This window comes from Mustela nigripes, chromosome 18 (assembly GCF_022355385.1).
Source record: "Mustela nigripes isolate SB6536 chromosome 18, MUSNIG.SB6536, whole genome shotgun sequence".
Lineage (NCBI taxonomy): Eukaryota > Metazoa > Chordata > Mammalia > Carnivora > Mustelidae > Mustela > Mustela nigripes.
Window position 1 is genome coordinate 34,647,454 of NC_081574.1, and position 15,995 is coordinate 34,663,448.

General features: G+C 36.8%; 1 protein-coding gene across 1 annotated transcript in view; it reads left to right on the forward strand.

Moving 5' to 3' along the window:
- ADAM32 (ADAM metallopeptidase domain 32) overlaps window positions 1-15,995 on the forward strand; it is a 162,747-nt gene that overhangs the window by 11,474 nt on the left and 135,278 nt on the right. The window contains exon 2 of the mRNA XM_059384215.1: window positions 10,862-10,941. Within this exon, the coding sequence (XP_059240198.1) occupies window positions 10,862-10,941 (80 nt within the window). The remainder of the gene's footprint in view (window positions 1-10,861; window positions 10,942-15,995) is intronic.

A 15,995-nucleotide genomic window follows, 5' to 3' on the forward strand; every position in this document is an offset into this window, starting at 1 on the left:
CCTTTTGTTGTCTGATTGCTGAGGCTAGGACTTCTAGTACTATGTTGAATAGCAGTGGTGATAATGGACATCCCTGCCATGTTCCTGACCTTAGCGGAAAAGCTGTTTTTCTCCATTGAGAATGATATTTGCGGTGGGTTTTTCCATAGATGGCTTTGATAATATTGAGGTATGTGCCCTCTATCCCTACACTTTGAAGAGTTTTGATCAGGAAGGGATGCTGTACTTTGTTAAATGCTTTTTCAGCAACTATTGAGAGTATCATATGGTTCTTCTTTCTTTTACTGATGTGTTGTATCACATTGATTGATTTGCGGATGTTGAACCAACCTTGCAGCCCTGGAATAAATCCCACTTGGTCGCGGTGAATAATCCTTTTAATGTACTGTTGAATCCTATTGGCTAGTATTTTGGTGAGAATTTTCGCATCTGTGTTCATCAAGGATATTGGTCTATAGCTCTCTTTTTTGATGGGATCCTTGTCTGGTTTTGGGATCAAGTTGATGCTGGCCTCATAAAATGAGTTTGGAAGTTTTCCTTCCATTTCTATTTTTTTGGAACAGTTTCAGGAGAATAGGAATTAGTTCTTCTTTAAATGTTTGGTAGAATTCCCCTGGGAAGCCGTCTGGACCTGGGCTTTTGTTTGGAGATTTTTGATGACTGTTTCAATCTCCTTACTGGTTATGGGTCTGTTCAGGCTTTCTATTTCTTCCTGGTTCAGTTGTGGTAGTTTATATGCCTCTAGGAATGCATCCATTTCTTCCAGATTATCAAATTTGTTGGCGTATAGTATGTTCTTACAATTGTCTGTATTTCTTTGGTGTTGGTTATGATCTCTCCTCTTTCATTCATGATTTATTTATTTGGGTCCTTTCTCTTTTCTTTTTGATAAGTCTGGCCAGGGGTTTATCAATCTTATTAAATCTTTCAAAGAACCAGCTCCTAGTTTCATTGATTTTTTTCTATTGTTTTTTTGTTTTCTATTTCTTTGATTTCTTCTCTGATCTTTATTATTTCTCTTCTCCCTCTGGGTTTAAATTTTCTTTGTTGTTCTTTGTCCAGCTCCTTTAAGTGTAGAGTTAGGTTGTGTATTTGAGACCTTTCTTGTTTCTTGAGAAAGGCTGGTTATCACTATATATTTTCCTCTCAGGACTGCCTTTGTTATGTCCCACAGATTTTGAACCGTTTTGTTTTCATTATCATTTGTTTCCATGAATTTTTTTAATTCTCTTTAATTTCTTGATTGACCCATTCATTATTTAGAAGGATGCTGTTTAGTCTCCATGTATTTGGGTTCTTTCCAAATTTCCTCTTGTGATTGAGTTCTAGCTTCAGAGCATTGTGGTCTGAAAATATGCAGTGAATGATCCCAATCTTTTGATACTGGTTGAGACCTGATTTAGGACCCAGGATGTGATCTATTCTGGAGAATGTTCCATGTGCACTAGAAAAGAATGTGTATTCTGTTGCTTTGGAATGGAATGTTCTGAATATATCTGTGATGTCCATCTGGTCCAGTGTGTCATTTAAGGCCTTTATTTCCTTGTTGATCTTTTGCTTGGATGATCTGTCCATTTCAGTGAGGGGAGTGTTAAAGTCTCCTACTATTATTGTATTATTGTTGATGTGTTTCTTTGATTTTGTTATTTATTGGTTTATATAGTTGGCTTCTCCCTTGTTGGGGGCATAGATATTTAAGATTGTTAGATCTTCTTGTTGGACAGATCCTTTGAGTATGATATAGTGTCCTTCCTCATCTCTTATTATAGTCTTTCGCTTAAAATCTAATTGATATGATATAAGGATTGCCACTCCTGCTTTTTTCTGATGTCCATTAGCACGGTAAATTCTTTTCTACCCCCTCACTTTAAATCTGGAGGTGTCTTTGGGTTTAAAATGAGTTTCTTGTAGGCAACATAGAGATGGGTTTTGTTTTTTTATCCATTCTAATACCCTGTGTCTTTTGATTGGGGTATTTAGCCCATTTACATTCAGGGTAGCTATTAAGAGATATGAATTTAGTGCCATTGTATTGCCTGTATGGTGACTGTTACTGTATATTGTCTCTGTTCCTTTGTGATCTACTACTTTTAGGGTCTCTTCTGTTTAGAGGACCCCTTTCAGTATTTCCTGTAGAGCTGGTTTGGTGTTTCAGTTTTTGTTTGTCCTGGAAGCTTTTAATCTCTCCTTCTATTTTCAATGATAGCCTACCTGGATATAGTATTCTTGGCTGCATGTTTTTCTTGTTTAGTGCTCTGAATATATCATGCCAACTCTTCCTGGCCTGCCAGGTCTCTGTGGATAAGTCTGCTGCCAATCTAATATTTTTACCATTGTATGTTACAGACCTCTTTTCCCGGGCTGCTTTCAGGATTTTCTCTTTGTCACTAATTCTTGTAAATTTTACTATTAGGTGATGGGGTGTGGACCTATTCTTATTGATTTTGAAGGGTGGGGGTCTCTGCACCTCCTGGACTTTGGTGCTTGTTCCCTTTGCCATATTGGGGAAATTCTCTCCAATAATTCTCTCCAGTATACCTTCTGCTCCCCTCTCTCTTTCTTCTTCCGGAATCCCAATTATTCTAATGTTGTTTCGTCTTATGGTGTCACTTATCTCGAATTCTCCCCTCGTGGTCCAGTAGCTGTTTGTCCCTCTTTTGCTCAGCTTCTTTATTTTCTGTCATTTGGTCTTCTATATCACTAATTCTTTCTTCTGCCTCATTTATCCTAGCAGTGAGAGCCTCCATATTTGATTGCACCTCATTAATAGCTTTTTTGATTTCAACTTGGTTAGATTTCAGTTCTTTTATTTCTCCAGAAAGGGCTTTAATATCTCCCGAGAGGGTTTCTCTAATATCTTCCATGCCTTTTTTGAGCCTGGCTAGAACCTTGAGATTCGTCATTCTGAACTCTAGCTCTGTCATATTACCAATGTCTGTATGGATTAGGTCCCTAGCCTTTGGGACTGCCTCTTGTTCTTTTTTTTGTGGTGAGTTTTTCTGCCTTGTCATTTTGTCCAGATAAGAGTATATGAAGGAGCAAGTAAAATACTAAAAGGGTGGTAACAACCCCAGGAAAATATTCTTTAACCAAATCGTGATGGGGGAGAAAGGGGATAAAAAGAGGTTCAGAAAGATAAAAAGAAAAAGAAAACGAATAAAGAAAAAGGATAAAAAAAACCAATATATATTAGATAAACTAGTTAAAAAATGTTAAAAAAGAATAGGGTAAAAGTTAAAAAAAATTTAGCAGAAGAAGAGAAAAAACATTGAAAAAGAAAAAAAAATTAAATTAACTGCAAGACTAAATAATCATGGGGAGAAAACCATGAGTTCTGTGCTTTGCTTTCTCCTCCTCTGGAATTCTGCTGCTCTCCTTGGTATTGAAACTGCACTCCTTGGTAGGTGAACTTGGTCCTGGCTGGATTTCTTGTTGATCTTCTGGGGGAGGGACCTGTTGTAGTGATTCTCAAGTGTCTTTGCCCCTAGCGGAATTGCACCACCCTTACCAGGGGTCGGGCTGAGTAATCTGCTTGGGTTTGCTTTTGGGAGCTTTTGTACCCTGAGCACTTTCTGTAGAGTTCTGGAGGATGGGAATGAAAATGGCAGCCTCCCGGTCTCCCGCCCGGAGGAGCCTAGTGCCTGGGGCCCCACTCCTCAATGTGCCCTCAGAGAACCACGCCCAATTACTCCTGTCTCCCTGGCCTCCGGCCACGCTCCGAGCTCACCGAGCCTGGGACCGGTTCAAGGTAACCCTGAGCCGGGATCTCACTCCTCGGCTCTGTCTCTGTAGCTGGCTTCCCCGTTCTAATACCTGTAAGCTCTGCGACCCTCAAGACACCCCCGATCCTTCTGTGACCCTGCGGGACCTGAGGCCACGCTGAGCCTGCGTGTGCTTCAGCCCGGTTTAGCCTCTGGAGCGATGTCCCTCAGCGGAACAGACTTTAAAAGTTCTGATTTTGGGGGCGCCTGGGTGGCTCAGCGGATTAAAACACTGCCTTCGGCTCAGGTCATGATCTCAGTGTCCTGGGATCGAGCCCCACATTGGGCTATCTGCTCAGCAGGGAGCCTGCTTCCCCTTCTCTTTCTGCCTGACTCTCTGCCTACTTGTGATCTTTCTCTCTGTCAAATAAATAAATAAAATCTTTAAAGAAAAAAAAAGTCCTGATTTTGTGCTCTGTTGCTCCGCCGCTTGGCGGGAGCCGGCCCCTCCCCACCCCCCGGCGTCTATCTTCCTGTCACTTTGGATTCACTTCTCCGCCAGTCCTACCTTTCAGAAAGTGGTTGATTTTGTTACTTGAATTGCTGTTTTTCTTCTCTTCAATCTCCTGTTGGATTTGTAGGTGTTTGCAATCTTTAGATAAGCTATCTAGCTGATCTCCTGCTAGCTGAAGTAGTCTCAGCCTGCTACTTCTCTGCCATCCTGACTCCTCCCCTCATTTTAAAATTTTTAATTAATTTTTTTAAAAAAGATTTTATTTATTTGAGAGAGAGAAGGAGAGAGCATAAGGAGAGTCTAGGGGGAGCGGGAGAAGTAGACTTCCCACTGAGTAGAAAGCCTGATGCAAGACTCGATTCCAGGACCCTGAGATCATGACTTGAGCCGAAGGCAGCCACTTAACTGACTAAGCCACCCAGGTGCCTCAAATTTTATTTTTTTTAAAATGAAGTATACGTGGCACGTATCATCCTATTAGTTTCAGGTGTGCAGATAGTGATTTCAATGTTTATATATGCTACAAAACGATCTCGATGATAAGTCTGGTTACCATCAAATTTATTACAATATGATTGACTATATTCTCTTTGCTGTACATTACATCACCATGACATAATTATTTTATAACTGGAAGTTCGTACATCTTAATGTCCTTCATCTGTTTCCCCCCAGCCACTCCATCCCGTGCCCCTCTGTTAATGAACAGTTGGTTACTTCTATCTAGGAGTCTGTTTCTGTTTTGTTTTGTTTGTTCTGTTGTTTTGTTTTAGAATCCACAAACAAGTGAAATCATATGGTATTTATCTTTCTCCATCTGATGTATTTCACTTAGCATAATACCCTCTAGGTCCACCTATGTTGTTATAATAGCAAGATTTCCATTTTTATTGCTGAGTAATGGTCCATTATATATGTTTGTATATATATATCTATCACATTTTCTTTATCCATTCAACCATTGATGGGTACTTTGGTTGCTTTCATATCTTACCTATTGTAAATTATGCTGCAGTGAACATAAGAGTGCGTATATACCTTTTTGAATTGGTGTTTGTGTTTTCTTTGGTGAAATACCCAGAAATGGAATCACTGCATCATCTGGTAGCTCTATTTTTCATTTTTTGAGGACCTCCATACTGTTTTCCATAGTAGCTACACTAATTTACCTTCCTACTAACAGCGTATGAGGGTTTCCTTTTCTCCACATCCTTGTCAACACTGTTTTTTGTCTTTTTAATAATCAGTCTGATAGGTGTGAAGTGATATCTTTGTAGTTTTGATTTGCATTTCCCTGATAATTAATGATGTTAAACATCTTTCATGGGCCTGTTGGCCATCTGTGTTTTCTTTGGAGTAATGTGTATTTAAGTCCTCTGTCCATTTCTTAATTGGGTTGTTCATTTGGGGTGTTTTTAGATATTAAATTGTCTAAGTTCTTTATATATTTTGGATATTAACCCCTTATCCAATGTGTGACTTGCAAGTATCTATTCTTATTCAATAGCTTGCCTTCTCATTTTGTTGATGATTTCCTATGTTGTATAAGTTTTTTTTTTAATTTGATGTAATCCCATTATTTATTTATTTAATTTTTTAAAAATAATTTTTTTCAGTGTTCCAAGATTCATTGTTTAGGCACCACACCCAGTTCTTGTGCAATAAGTGCCCTCCTTAATACCCACCGCTGGGCTCAGCTATACCCCTGCCCCCTGCCCCTCCCTAGCCCTCAGTTTGTTTCTCAGAGTCCACAGTCTCTCATTGTTCATCTCTTGCTCCAATTTCCCCCAACTCACTTCTCCTCTCCAACTCCCAATATCCTCCGTCAAGTTATTCCTTATGCTCCACAAGTAAGTGAAACCATATGATACTTGACTTTCTCTGCTTGACTTATTTCACTCAGCATAATCTCCAGTCCTATCCACATTGATACAAACATTGGGTATTCATCCTTTCTGATGGAAGTGTAATATTCCATTGTATATATGGACCGTACCTTTATCCACTTGCTTGTTGAAGGGCATCTTGGCTCTTTCCACAGTTTGGTGACTGGCCATTGCTGTTAACATTGGGGTACAGATGACCCTTCTTTTCACTACATCTGTATCTTTGGGGCAAGTACCCACTAGGGCAATTGCAGGGTCATAAGGTAGCTCTGTTTTTATTTATTTATTTTTTGCCCTTCCTTGAAGAGACTGATTGAAAAAATATTATTAAGACTGATGTCAAAGAGCTTACTGCCTGCTTTTATTGTAGGAATTTAATGGTTTCAGGTTATATATTGAAATTTTTAATCCATTTTGTATTTATATTTGTATATGGTGTGAGATAGTGGTGCAGTTTCATTCCAGAATTCCAGAATAATTTTCTCTTAGGTGATGTATTAGTGTTATTTTTGTTATAACAGGTTACCACAAATTTAGTGGCTTAAGCAATACAGATTTACTATCTTACATTTTTGTAAAATGGGTCTCATTGGGCTAAAATCAAGGAATTAGCAGTGCTGTGTTCCTTCTGAAGGCTGTAGTAGACAGTTTCCTTGTCTTTTTCAGATTCTAATGGCTGTGTGCATTCTTTGTCTGGGTTCCCTTTCTCCCGTCTTCAAAGCTAGGAGCATTGGGCTGAGTTTTTGTCATACTACCATCTTTCTGGTTCTCTCTTCTGCTTCATTCATCTTTATTTTTTAATTTAATTTTATTTTTTCAGTGTTCCACGATTCATTGTTTATGCTCCACACCCAGTACTCCAGGTTCAGGTATCCCCCAGCACCCTCCCTTCCATAACCCTGTTCGTTTCTCAGAGTCCACAGTCTCTCATGGTTCGTCTTCCCCTCTGATTTCCCCCAATTCACTTCTCCTTTCCCTCTCCTAATATCCTCCGTGTTATTCCTTATGCTCCACAAGTAAGTGAAACCATATGATAATTGACTCTCTCTGCCTGACTTACTTCACTCAGCATAATCTCCTTCAGTCCCATCCATGTTGATACAAAAAAGGTATTCATCCTTTCTGATGGAGGCATCATACTCCATTGTATATATGGACCAAATCTTCTTTTAAGGACACTTGTGATTAAATTAAGAATACATGGATAACCCAGGACAAATACCCTATTTTAAGGTCAGCTTATTTGCAAACCTAAATATACTTTGCTACATAACCTAATATATTCACAGGTTCTGGTGATTAAAGAGTATAGACATCTTTGAGAGGAATTATTATTCCCCTTACCACAGACAGTGAGATGTTAGGGTCTAGGAAGAAGTAAAACTAAAAATGATAAATACCTGAGGCAGTATGAATGGTACATTGCTCTCACTGTCAAGTGAGAATGCAAACTTTCTTCTGGAATTCTCTGCTTATTGGGTTAGAGAAAACACCTTTTTCTACCAGGGATTACATGCAGGTGCCAATGCCTGTGTTGCTTTGCTTCAGTAAAGAGACTATATTTGGAACAACGCTTGCTATTGCAGTCATCACCTGGCTAACCTTAAGACAACTCATTGTCCTTAGTGCTTATCATCTGCACAAATCAAACAAAATAGAAAAATAATAGGAATCACTGCTCTTGTATACTTCAGTTCTTTTCAGGTTTGGACTACCTTCTGGATTTAGAAATATTTGGTTTATAAATGTTTTGATGATGGTGTATATGATATTCAGAGATTTTCATTTGGCCCTCTCTACCATAATAATCCTCTTTCTTTGGGTCAGGGAGACAAATTGGGATTCCATAATATATTGATTATATCTGCTTCCACATACTGTTCTATAATTGGGCAAATTATGATAGGATGCATGTGTAGACCCATGAGTAAAATCAGATTTGATCCTAAATCTCCTGTATCACCATTCTTCTTGTAAGCATACAACTTTGCCTGATGTGAACCACAGCTACATTTTAGGTCCTCTAATAAAGTATTAGCTTAGAGCAAGTGTTTAATATTCCATACAAGGTCTGAGTAATTGGGTTTTGATTTTGCAGATCTAGTCTGAAGATTTTTCTTTCAGTTGGTTATTTCATCCAGCTTACATTTATTGATAAGAGTGAGATATTTGATCTTAGAACTTCTTAATTATATCATACTTTTTTGATATCATGTTTTTGGTAAAGTCTTTTCACTGGAAAAATTTGATTTTTTTCTTTATTTTCTGGGTGCCTTTGTGTATGTTCTCTTAATTTGGAATGCTTATAGTGCTAACATAAAGGATTAAATTTTTTATTTAGGCAGTAATAGTGATTCCTCACTGTAATTAGAAAGTTTAGTATCTTATTGCTACCCACTTCCTGCTCTCCCCTTTATTATATGACTGTGGTTATTTTAAGTCTTAGTTCTCAGTTCTCCTATATTGTTATGCCATTGAACAATATGTTTCTACTTCTACCACTTGATTTTACTACTTTTACCACTTGATTTCTACCGCTTTATTCACAATTATTTTTGGGCCACAATGCTGTAAATTTAAGGAAATCAATATGCACATATGGTTTTCCTCTTCTTCTATACTGCCTGACATTATTGTATATGTTACTATATTTATATCATTTGCACTCTATTAAATAACTATAATTCTCAAGGTTGTTTTAGCCTTATTTTATATTTAAGTTTATTTAATACCTGCTGCTAACCTTTTACTTTAAGTATACTGACATCTTCATTGAAAGAATTTTTATGCCTTTTGTGACAGGGACTTTGAGCTATTTCCTTTACGTTTTTGCTTGTGAATACATCTCCTTTCTCTCTATGTTCAAATGAAAGTATTACTGGGTATGAAGTTTGAGGTTTTTCACACTTTACTTTCTTAAAGATTTTCAAAAGAACTTGTTCTTCAAATGTGTAAAAGTGTATGGGAATAGCCCTATGCTTAAAACTCTGAGACCACAGTATATATAATCAGTCTTCCAGGTATCATCTTTCATTGAAGTTTCTACATATGCATAGAACAATATGGGAATAGCCATATGCTTCTCATTGAAACTATACTATATATAAACAATTGTTCAAGTAACATCTTTTTCAATGATATATATGTGTTTGTAAATGTATGTGTAAAAAACATGTGGGAGTAGACCTATTCTTTTTTTTTAAAATTTATTTATTTATTTTCAGCATAACAGTATTCATTATTTTTTCACCACACCCAGTGCTCCATGCAATCCATACCCTCTATAATACCCACCACCTGGTACCCTGGTACCCTATTCTTAACTGAATATAACTACATGAAGTATAATGTGCGTTTCATGTAAAACTTTATTTCATTATAATAAAAGAGTTTATAAACATATGATAGCATATAATAAGAACCCTGTGTTTGTAAATGGATGCGTAGAAGCATAAGGGAAGATCCTTGGGTTTCACTCACTGAAACTACACTGTGTATAAACTATCAAGTAAAATCTTCTTTAATTAATATAAACCCTGTAACACCCAAACTCCCTAACCCTAACCCTAACCCTAACCTTAGCCCCAAATCCCAACCTCTTAACCCCCAAACCTTAACTCCTAAACCTAAACCCTAACCATCACCCTAACCCTAATCCCCAACCCTTAAACCTAACCGTAAACTGAACTCTCTGGAGAGTTCTCTAAACAGCAGGATACCAGGCACATATACCCTCACCCCTGACCCTAAACTTAACCCTAAACCTGACATTGGCCATAAACCCTAACCCTAACCCAGAATCTGAGAAGAAAAAAAAAAAGAAAAAGAAAAGAAAAGAAGTGGCGTATGGACAATGAAATGTTATTCAGCCATAAAAAAAGAGAACAAAATCTTGACATTAGCAATGATGGATATGGAGCTGCAGAGTAGCATGCTAACTGAAATAAGTCAAGGAAAGATGAGTACCGTATGATTTCACTCATATGTGGAATTTAAGAAACGAAACAAATAAGCAAGGGTGGAGGGAGAGGCAAACCAAGAAACGGATCCTTAATTATAGAGAAAAAACTAATGGTTACCAGAGGGAGGTGAGTGGGGGCATGGGTTAAATAGGTGATGGGAATTAAGGAGTGAACTTGTGATGAGCATTGGGTGTTGTATGGAAATGTTGAATCACTATATGGTACATCTGAAACTAATATTAACATGTATTGTAACCAATTGGAATTTAAATAAAAACTTAAAAAAATACATTGTTCTTCATTTATAGTGTTGAATAATGTAAAAATTATCAGGCTAGTCTGCTTTCTCCCTAATGCTCAGTATGATTTTCTTTTTCTTCCTGTTTGCTCACAAGCCTATAGGATTTTTTCTTTCTCTTAGACACCTAATAACTTTCGTAGACTTTCTGTTTTAATTATTACTGTTATTCCTGAATTCAGGGTACTTTCCAGTCTATGGTTTCTAATCTTTTATTTCAGCAAAGTTTTCTTGAAGTTTATCTTTGACTGTTTTTTGGTCTGTTTTCCTCAGGAGTAACAAATTTTGTGTAATTTTAATACTATGCCCCTGTCTCCACCCTTTGTCCTTTCTTTGGTCTTTCATAACTCTCTTGTCTGTTTTTTAATTGTTTTCAAGATTTTTTTTAGGAGTACACAGTGATTACTCATATGTGCACAAGTGAATTCTACAAAAGAACCTGAACAAATATTTAGTCAGGTATAAAACACAATTATTAACTCTCTTTTTCCTTTCTTCAGGTTCTCAAAATTCATTTCTACAAATTGTAGTTCCAGAGAAAATCCAAGCAAATACAAGTCATAATTCAGAAGCAGAAAATGTAAGAGATATTTTTCACATTAATATTATCTGAAATGTTTATTTCTATTAATAGCAATTAAATATATCATCCCCATTATAGAATGAATATAAGTATGCAATATTACTACTGATATGGAATTTAAAGTTTTGATAGTAAAAGTAAATATAAAGATCAAAATGTGTTTTATCTAACATTTGTCACTGCTTTATGGTAAAAGTTTTAAATGTCCAAATAAATAAAAATGAGCACCTGGGTGGCTCAGTCGTTAAGATCTGCCTTTGGTTCAGGTCATGATCCCAGGCTCCTGGGATTCAGTCCTGTGTCCTGCTCCTTGCTCAGTAAGGAGTCTGCTTCTCTGTCTCCCTCTGTGTGTTTTCTCTCTCTCTCTCTCTCTCTCTCTCAGTCTTGCTCAAGTAAGTAGAAGACTTAGGGTCTTACATGAGGAATATCTAGATGATTGACTGAAGGGAATAATTTCTCCAAAGTGGTTAAGGAGAATCTCTTTAATATTTTTTAAAAATTTCAAATACAGTTGACATACAATGTTACATTAGTTTCAGGTGTACAACATAATGATTCAACACCTCTATACCTATGCTGTGCTCACCACAAGTGTAACTACCATCTGTCACCATTCGACACTATTATAATATCATTGACCATATTTCCTTGCTGTACCTTTTATTTTCATGACTTATGCCATATAAATGAAAGCCTGTATCTTCCACTCCCCTTCAGGCATTTTGCCCATCCCTTAAACTCCTTTCCCTCTGGCAACCATCCATTTGTTCTTTGTATTTACAGGTCCAGATCTGCTTTTTGTTTGTTTTTTTAACTTGTTTTGTTTTTTTAGAATCCTCATATGAGTAAAATCATATGTCTTTCTCAGTCTGACTTATTTCACTTAGCATAACACTCTCAGGATTCACGCATGTTATTACAAATGACAAGATTTCATTCTTATTTACTGTTATGTGATCATGTGTGTGTGTGTGTGTGTGTGTGTGTGTACCACTTTTTCTTTACCGATTCATTTATCAGTGGACACTTAGATTGTTTCCATATCCCAACTACTGTAAATAGTGCTGCCATACATATATGGGGTACATATATCTTTTTGAATTCATGTTTTCAGTATGTTTGTTTATTATTTATTTCCAGTATAATTAACAGTATTATATTAGTTTCAAGTGTACAATATGGTGATTCTCATTGCTCATCATCATAAGTGTACTCTTAACCCCTTCCCTGTTTCACCTATCCTCACATCTATCTTCCCTCTGGAAATCACTGGTTTCTTCTCTATATTTAAGGGTCTGCTTTTTGTTTATCTTTTTTTCTTTGTTTTGTTCCTTTAATTCCACTATGAATGAAATCATATGGTATTTCTCTTTCTCTGACTGACATATTTCACTTAGCATCATACTTTCCAGATCCATTCATATTGTTGCAAATGGCAAGATACCATTATTTTTTATGGTTTAGTAATATTCTACTGTGTAGATGTACCACATCATCTTTATCTGTTCATCTATCTACGGACATTTGGGTTCCTTCCACATCTTGGCTGTTAAAAAAATAATGTGACAGTAAACATAAGGGCATACATATCTTTTCAAATTAGTGTTTTTATATTCTTTAGGCAAATACCCAATAGTGGAATTACTGGATCATATGGTTATTCTTTTCTTAATTTTTTGAGGAACCTCCATATTCTTTTCCATAGTGGCTATACAAGTTTGAATTCCCACCAAAAGTGCACTAGTTTCTTTTTTCTACCTACTTGCCAACACTTGTTGTTTCTTGTGTTTTTATTTTAGGCATTCTGACTGGTCTGAGGTGATATCTCATTATAGCTTTGATTTGCATTTTCTTGATAATAAGTGATGTTGAGGATCTTTTCATATAATGGTTGTCCATCTGTATGTCTTCTTTGGAGAAGTGTCTGTTCATGTCTAGTGCCCATTTTTAAATTGTATTATTTGAGGGTTTTTTGGTGTTAAGTTGTTAATATACATTTTAGATATTTGGTGTTAATATACATTTTGGATATTAACCTCTTATCAGATATACCATTTGCAAATACTTCCTCCCATTTGGTGAATTGTCTTTTAGTTTTTTTGATTTTTTTCTTTGGTGGTTAAGCTTTTTATTTTGTTACAGTCCCAATAGTTCAATTTTGCTTTTGTTTCCTTTGCCAGAAGAGACTTATCTAGAAAAATGTCTCTATAGTTGATGTGAAAAATTAGTGCCTATGTTTTCTTCTAGAAATTTTATATTTTTGGGTTTTTATATTTTGGGCTTTTATGCATTTTGAGTCTATTTTTGTGTATGGTATAACATAGGGGTCCAGTCTCATTCTGTTGCATGTGGCTGTCCAGTTTTTTGCACACATCGAGAGACTATCTTTTTTTGCATGGCATATTATTTCCTGCTTTGTCAAAGATGAATTGACCCTGTAGTTATGGGTTTATTTCTAGGCTCTCTATTCTGTTCTGTTTATCTATGTGTCTGTATTTTTGTCAGTACCATGCTGTTTTGATTACTACAGGTTTGTAGTTTAATTTGAAATCTGGGGTTGTGATGCCTGCAGCTTTACTTTTCAAGATTGCTTTGGTTATTCAAGAGTCTTCTGTGCTTCCATACAAATTTCAGGATTATTTGCTCTCATTCTATTAAAAATAATGGATTAAATTGCATTGCATTAAACCTGTAGGTTGCTTTTGGATAGTAGACATTTTAACAATATTAATTCTCCCAGTCTATGTGCATGGAACATTGTTTCAATAGTGTGTGTTATCTTCAGTTTTTTTTTCATCAGTGTGTTAGAGTTTTGAGAGTACAGTCTTTAATCTCCTTGGTTAAGTTTATTCCTAAATATTTTATTATTTTTTGTGTAATTGTAAATAGGATTGTTTTCTTTTTTCTTTTTTTTTGTTATTAATACATACTGTATTATTTGTTTCAGGGGTACAGGTCTGTGATTCATCAGTCTTACACAGTTCACAGCACTCACCATAGCACATACCCTTCCAAGTGTCCATCACCCAGCCACCCCTACCCTCCCTCCCCACCTCCCAGCAACCCTCAGTTTGTTTCCTGAGGTTAAGTCTCTTATGGTTTGTCTCCCTCTCTGGTTTCATCTTGTTTCATTTTTCCCTCCCTTCCCTATGATCTTCTGTCCTTTTTCTCAAATTCCTCATATCAGTGAGATCATATGATAATTGTCTTTCTCTGATTGACTTATTTTGCTTAGCATAATACCCTCTAGTTCCATCCATGTTGTTGCAAATGGTAAGATTTTGGTTTTTTTATGACTGCATAGTATTCCAGTGTGTGTGTGTGTGTGTGTGTGTGTGTGTGTGTGTGTAACTCACATCTTCTTTATCCATTCATCTGTTGATGGACATTGGGGTGTACATGCCCCTTTGGAATACTACATTTGTATCTTTAGGGTAAATACCCAATAGTGCAATTGCTGGGTCGTAGGGTAGCTCTATTTTCAGTTTTTTGAGGAACCTACACACTGTTTTCCAGAGTGGTTGCAGCAGCTTGCATTCCCACCAACAGTGTAGGAGGGTTCCCCTCTCTCCGCATCCTCGCTAGCTTCTGTCATTTCTTGACTTGTTAATTTTAGCCATTCTGACTGGTGTGAGGTGGTATCTCACTGTGCTTTTGATTTGTGATTTCCTGATGCCGAATGATGTGGAGCACTTTTTCTTGTGTCTGTTGGCCATCTTCTCTTCTTTGCAGACATGTCTGTTCATGTCCTCTGCCCATTTCTTGATTGGATTATTTTTTCTTTCTTTCTTTTTTTTTTTTTTAAAGATTTTATTTATTTATTTGACAGAGAGAGATCACAAGCAGGCAGAGAGGCAGGCAGAGAGAGAGGAAGGGAAGCAGGCCCCCTGCTGAGCAGAGAGCCCCATGCAGGACTTGATCCCAGGACCCCGAGGTCATGACCTGAGCCGAAGGCAGTGGCTTAACCCACTGAGCCACCCAGGCGCCCCTGGATTATTTTTTCTTTGGTGTTGAGTTTGATAAGTTATTTATAGATTTTGGATACTAGCCCTTTATCTGATCTGTCATTTGCAAATATCTTCTCTTATTCTGTCGAATAGTCTCTTGGTTTTGTTGACTGTTTTCTCTGCTGTGCAAAACGTTTTGATCTTGATGAAGTCCCAATAGCTCATTTTTGCCCTTGCTTCCCTAGCCTTTGGTGATATTTCTAGGAAGAAGTTGCTGCAGCTGAGGTTGAAGAGGTTGCTGCCTGTGTTCTCCTCAAGGATTTTGATGGATTCCTTTCTCACATTGAGGTCTTTTATCCATTTGGAGTCTATTTTTGTGTGTGGTGTAAGGAAACGGTCCAATTTCATTTTTCTGCATGTGGCTGTCCAGTTTTCCCAACACCATTTGTTGAAGAGACTCTTTTTCCCATTGGAGATTCTTTGCTGCTTTGTCAAAGATTAATTGACCATAGAGTTGAGGGTCCATTTCTGGGCTCTCTATATTCTGTTCCATTGATCTATGTGTCTGTTTTTGTGCCAGTACCATAATGTCTTGATGATGACAGCTTTGTAATAGAGCTTGAAGTCTGGAATTGTGGTGCTGCCAACTTTGGTTTTCTTTTTCAATATTTCTCTGGCTATTTGGGGTCTTTTCTGGTTCTGTATAAATTTTAGGATCATTTGTTCCATTTCTTTGAAGAAAGTTGATGGTCTTTTGATATGGATTGCATTCAATGTATAGATTTCTCTAGGCAGCTTAGACATTTTTACAATATTTTTTCTTCCAATTTATGAGCATGGAATGTTTTTCCATTTCTTTGTGTCTCCCTCAATTTCTTTCATGAGTACTCTATAGTTTTCTTAGTACTGATCCTTTGCCTCTTTGATTAGGTTTATTCTTCTGTATCTTATGGTTTTGGGTGCAATTGTAAATGGATCAACTCCTTAATTTCTCTTTCTTTGTCTTGCTGTTGGTGTATAGAAATGCAACTGATTTCTGTGCATTGATTTTATATCCTGACACTTTACTGAATTCCTGTAGGAGTTTCAGCAGTTTTGAAGTAG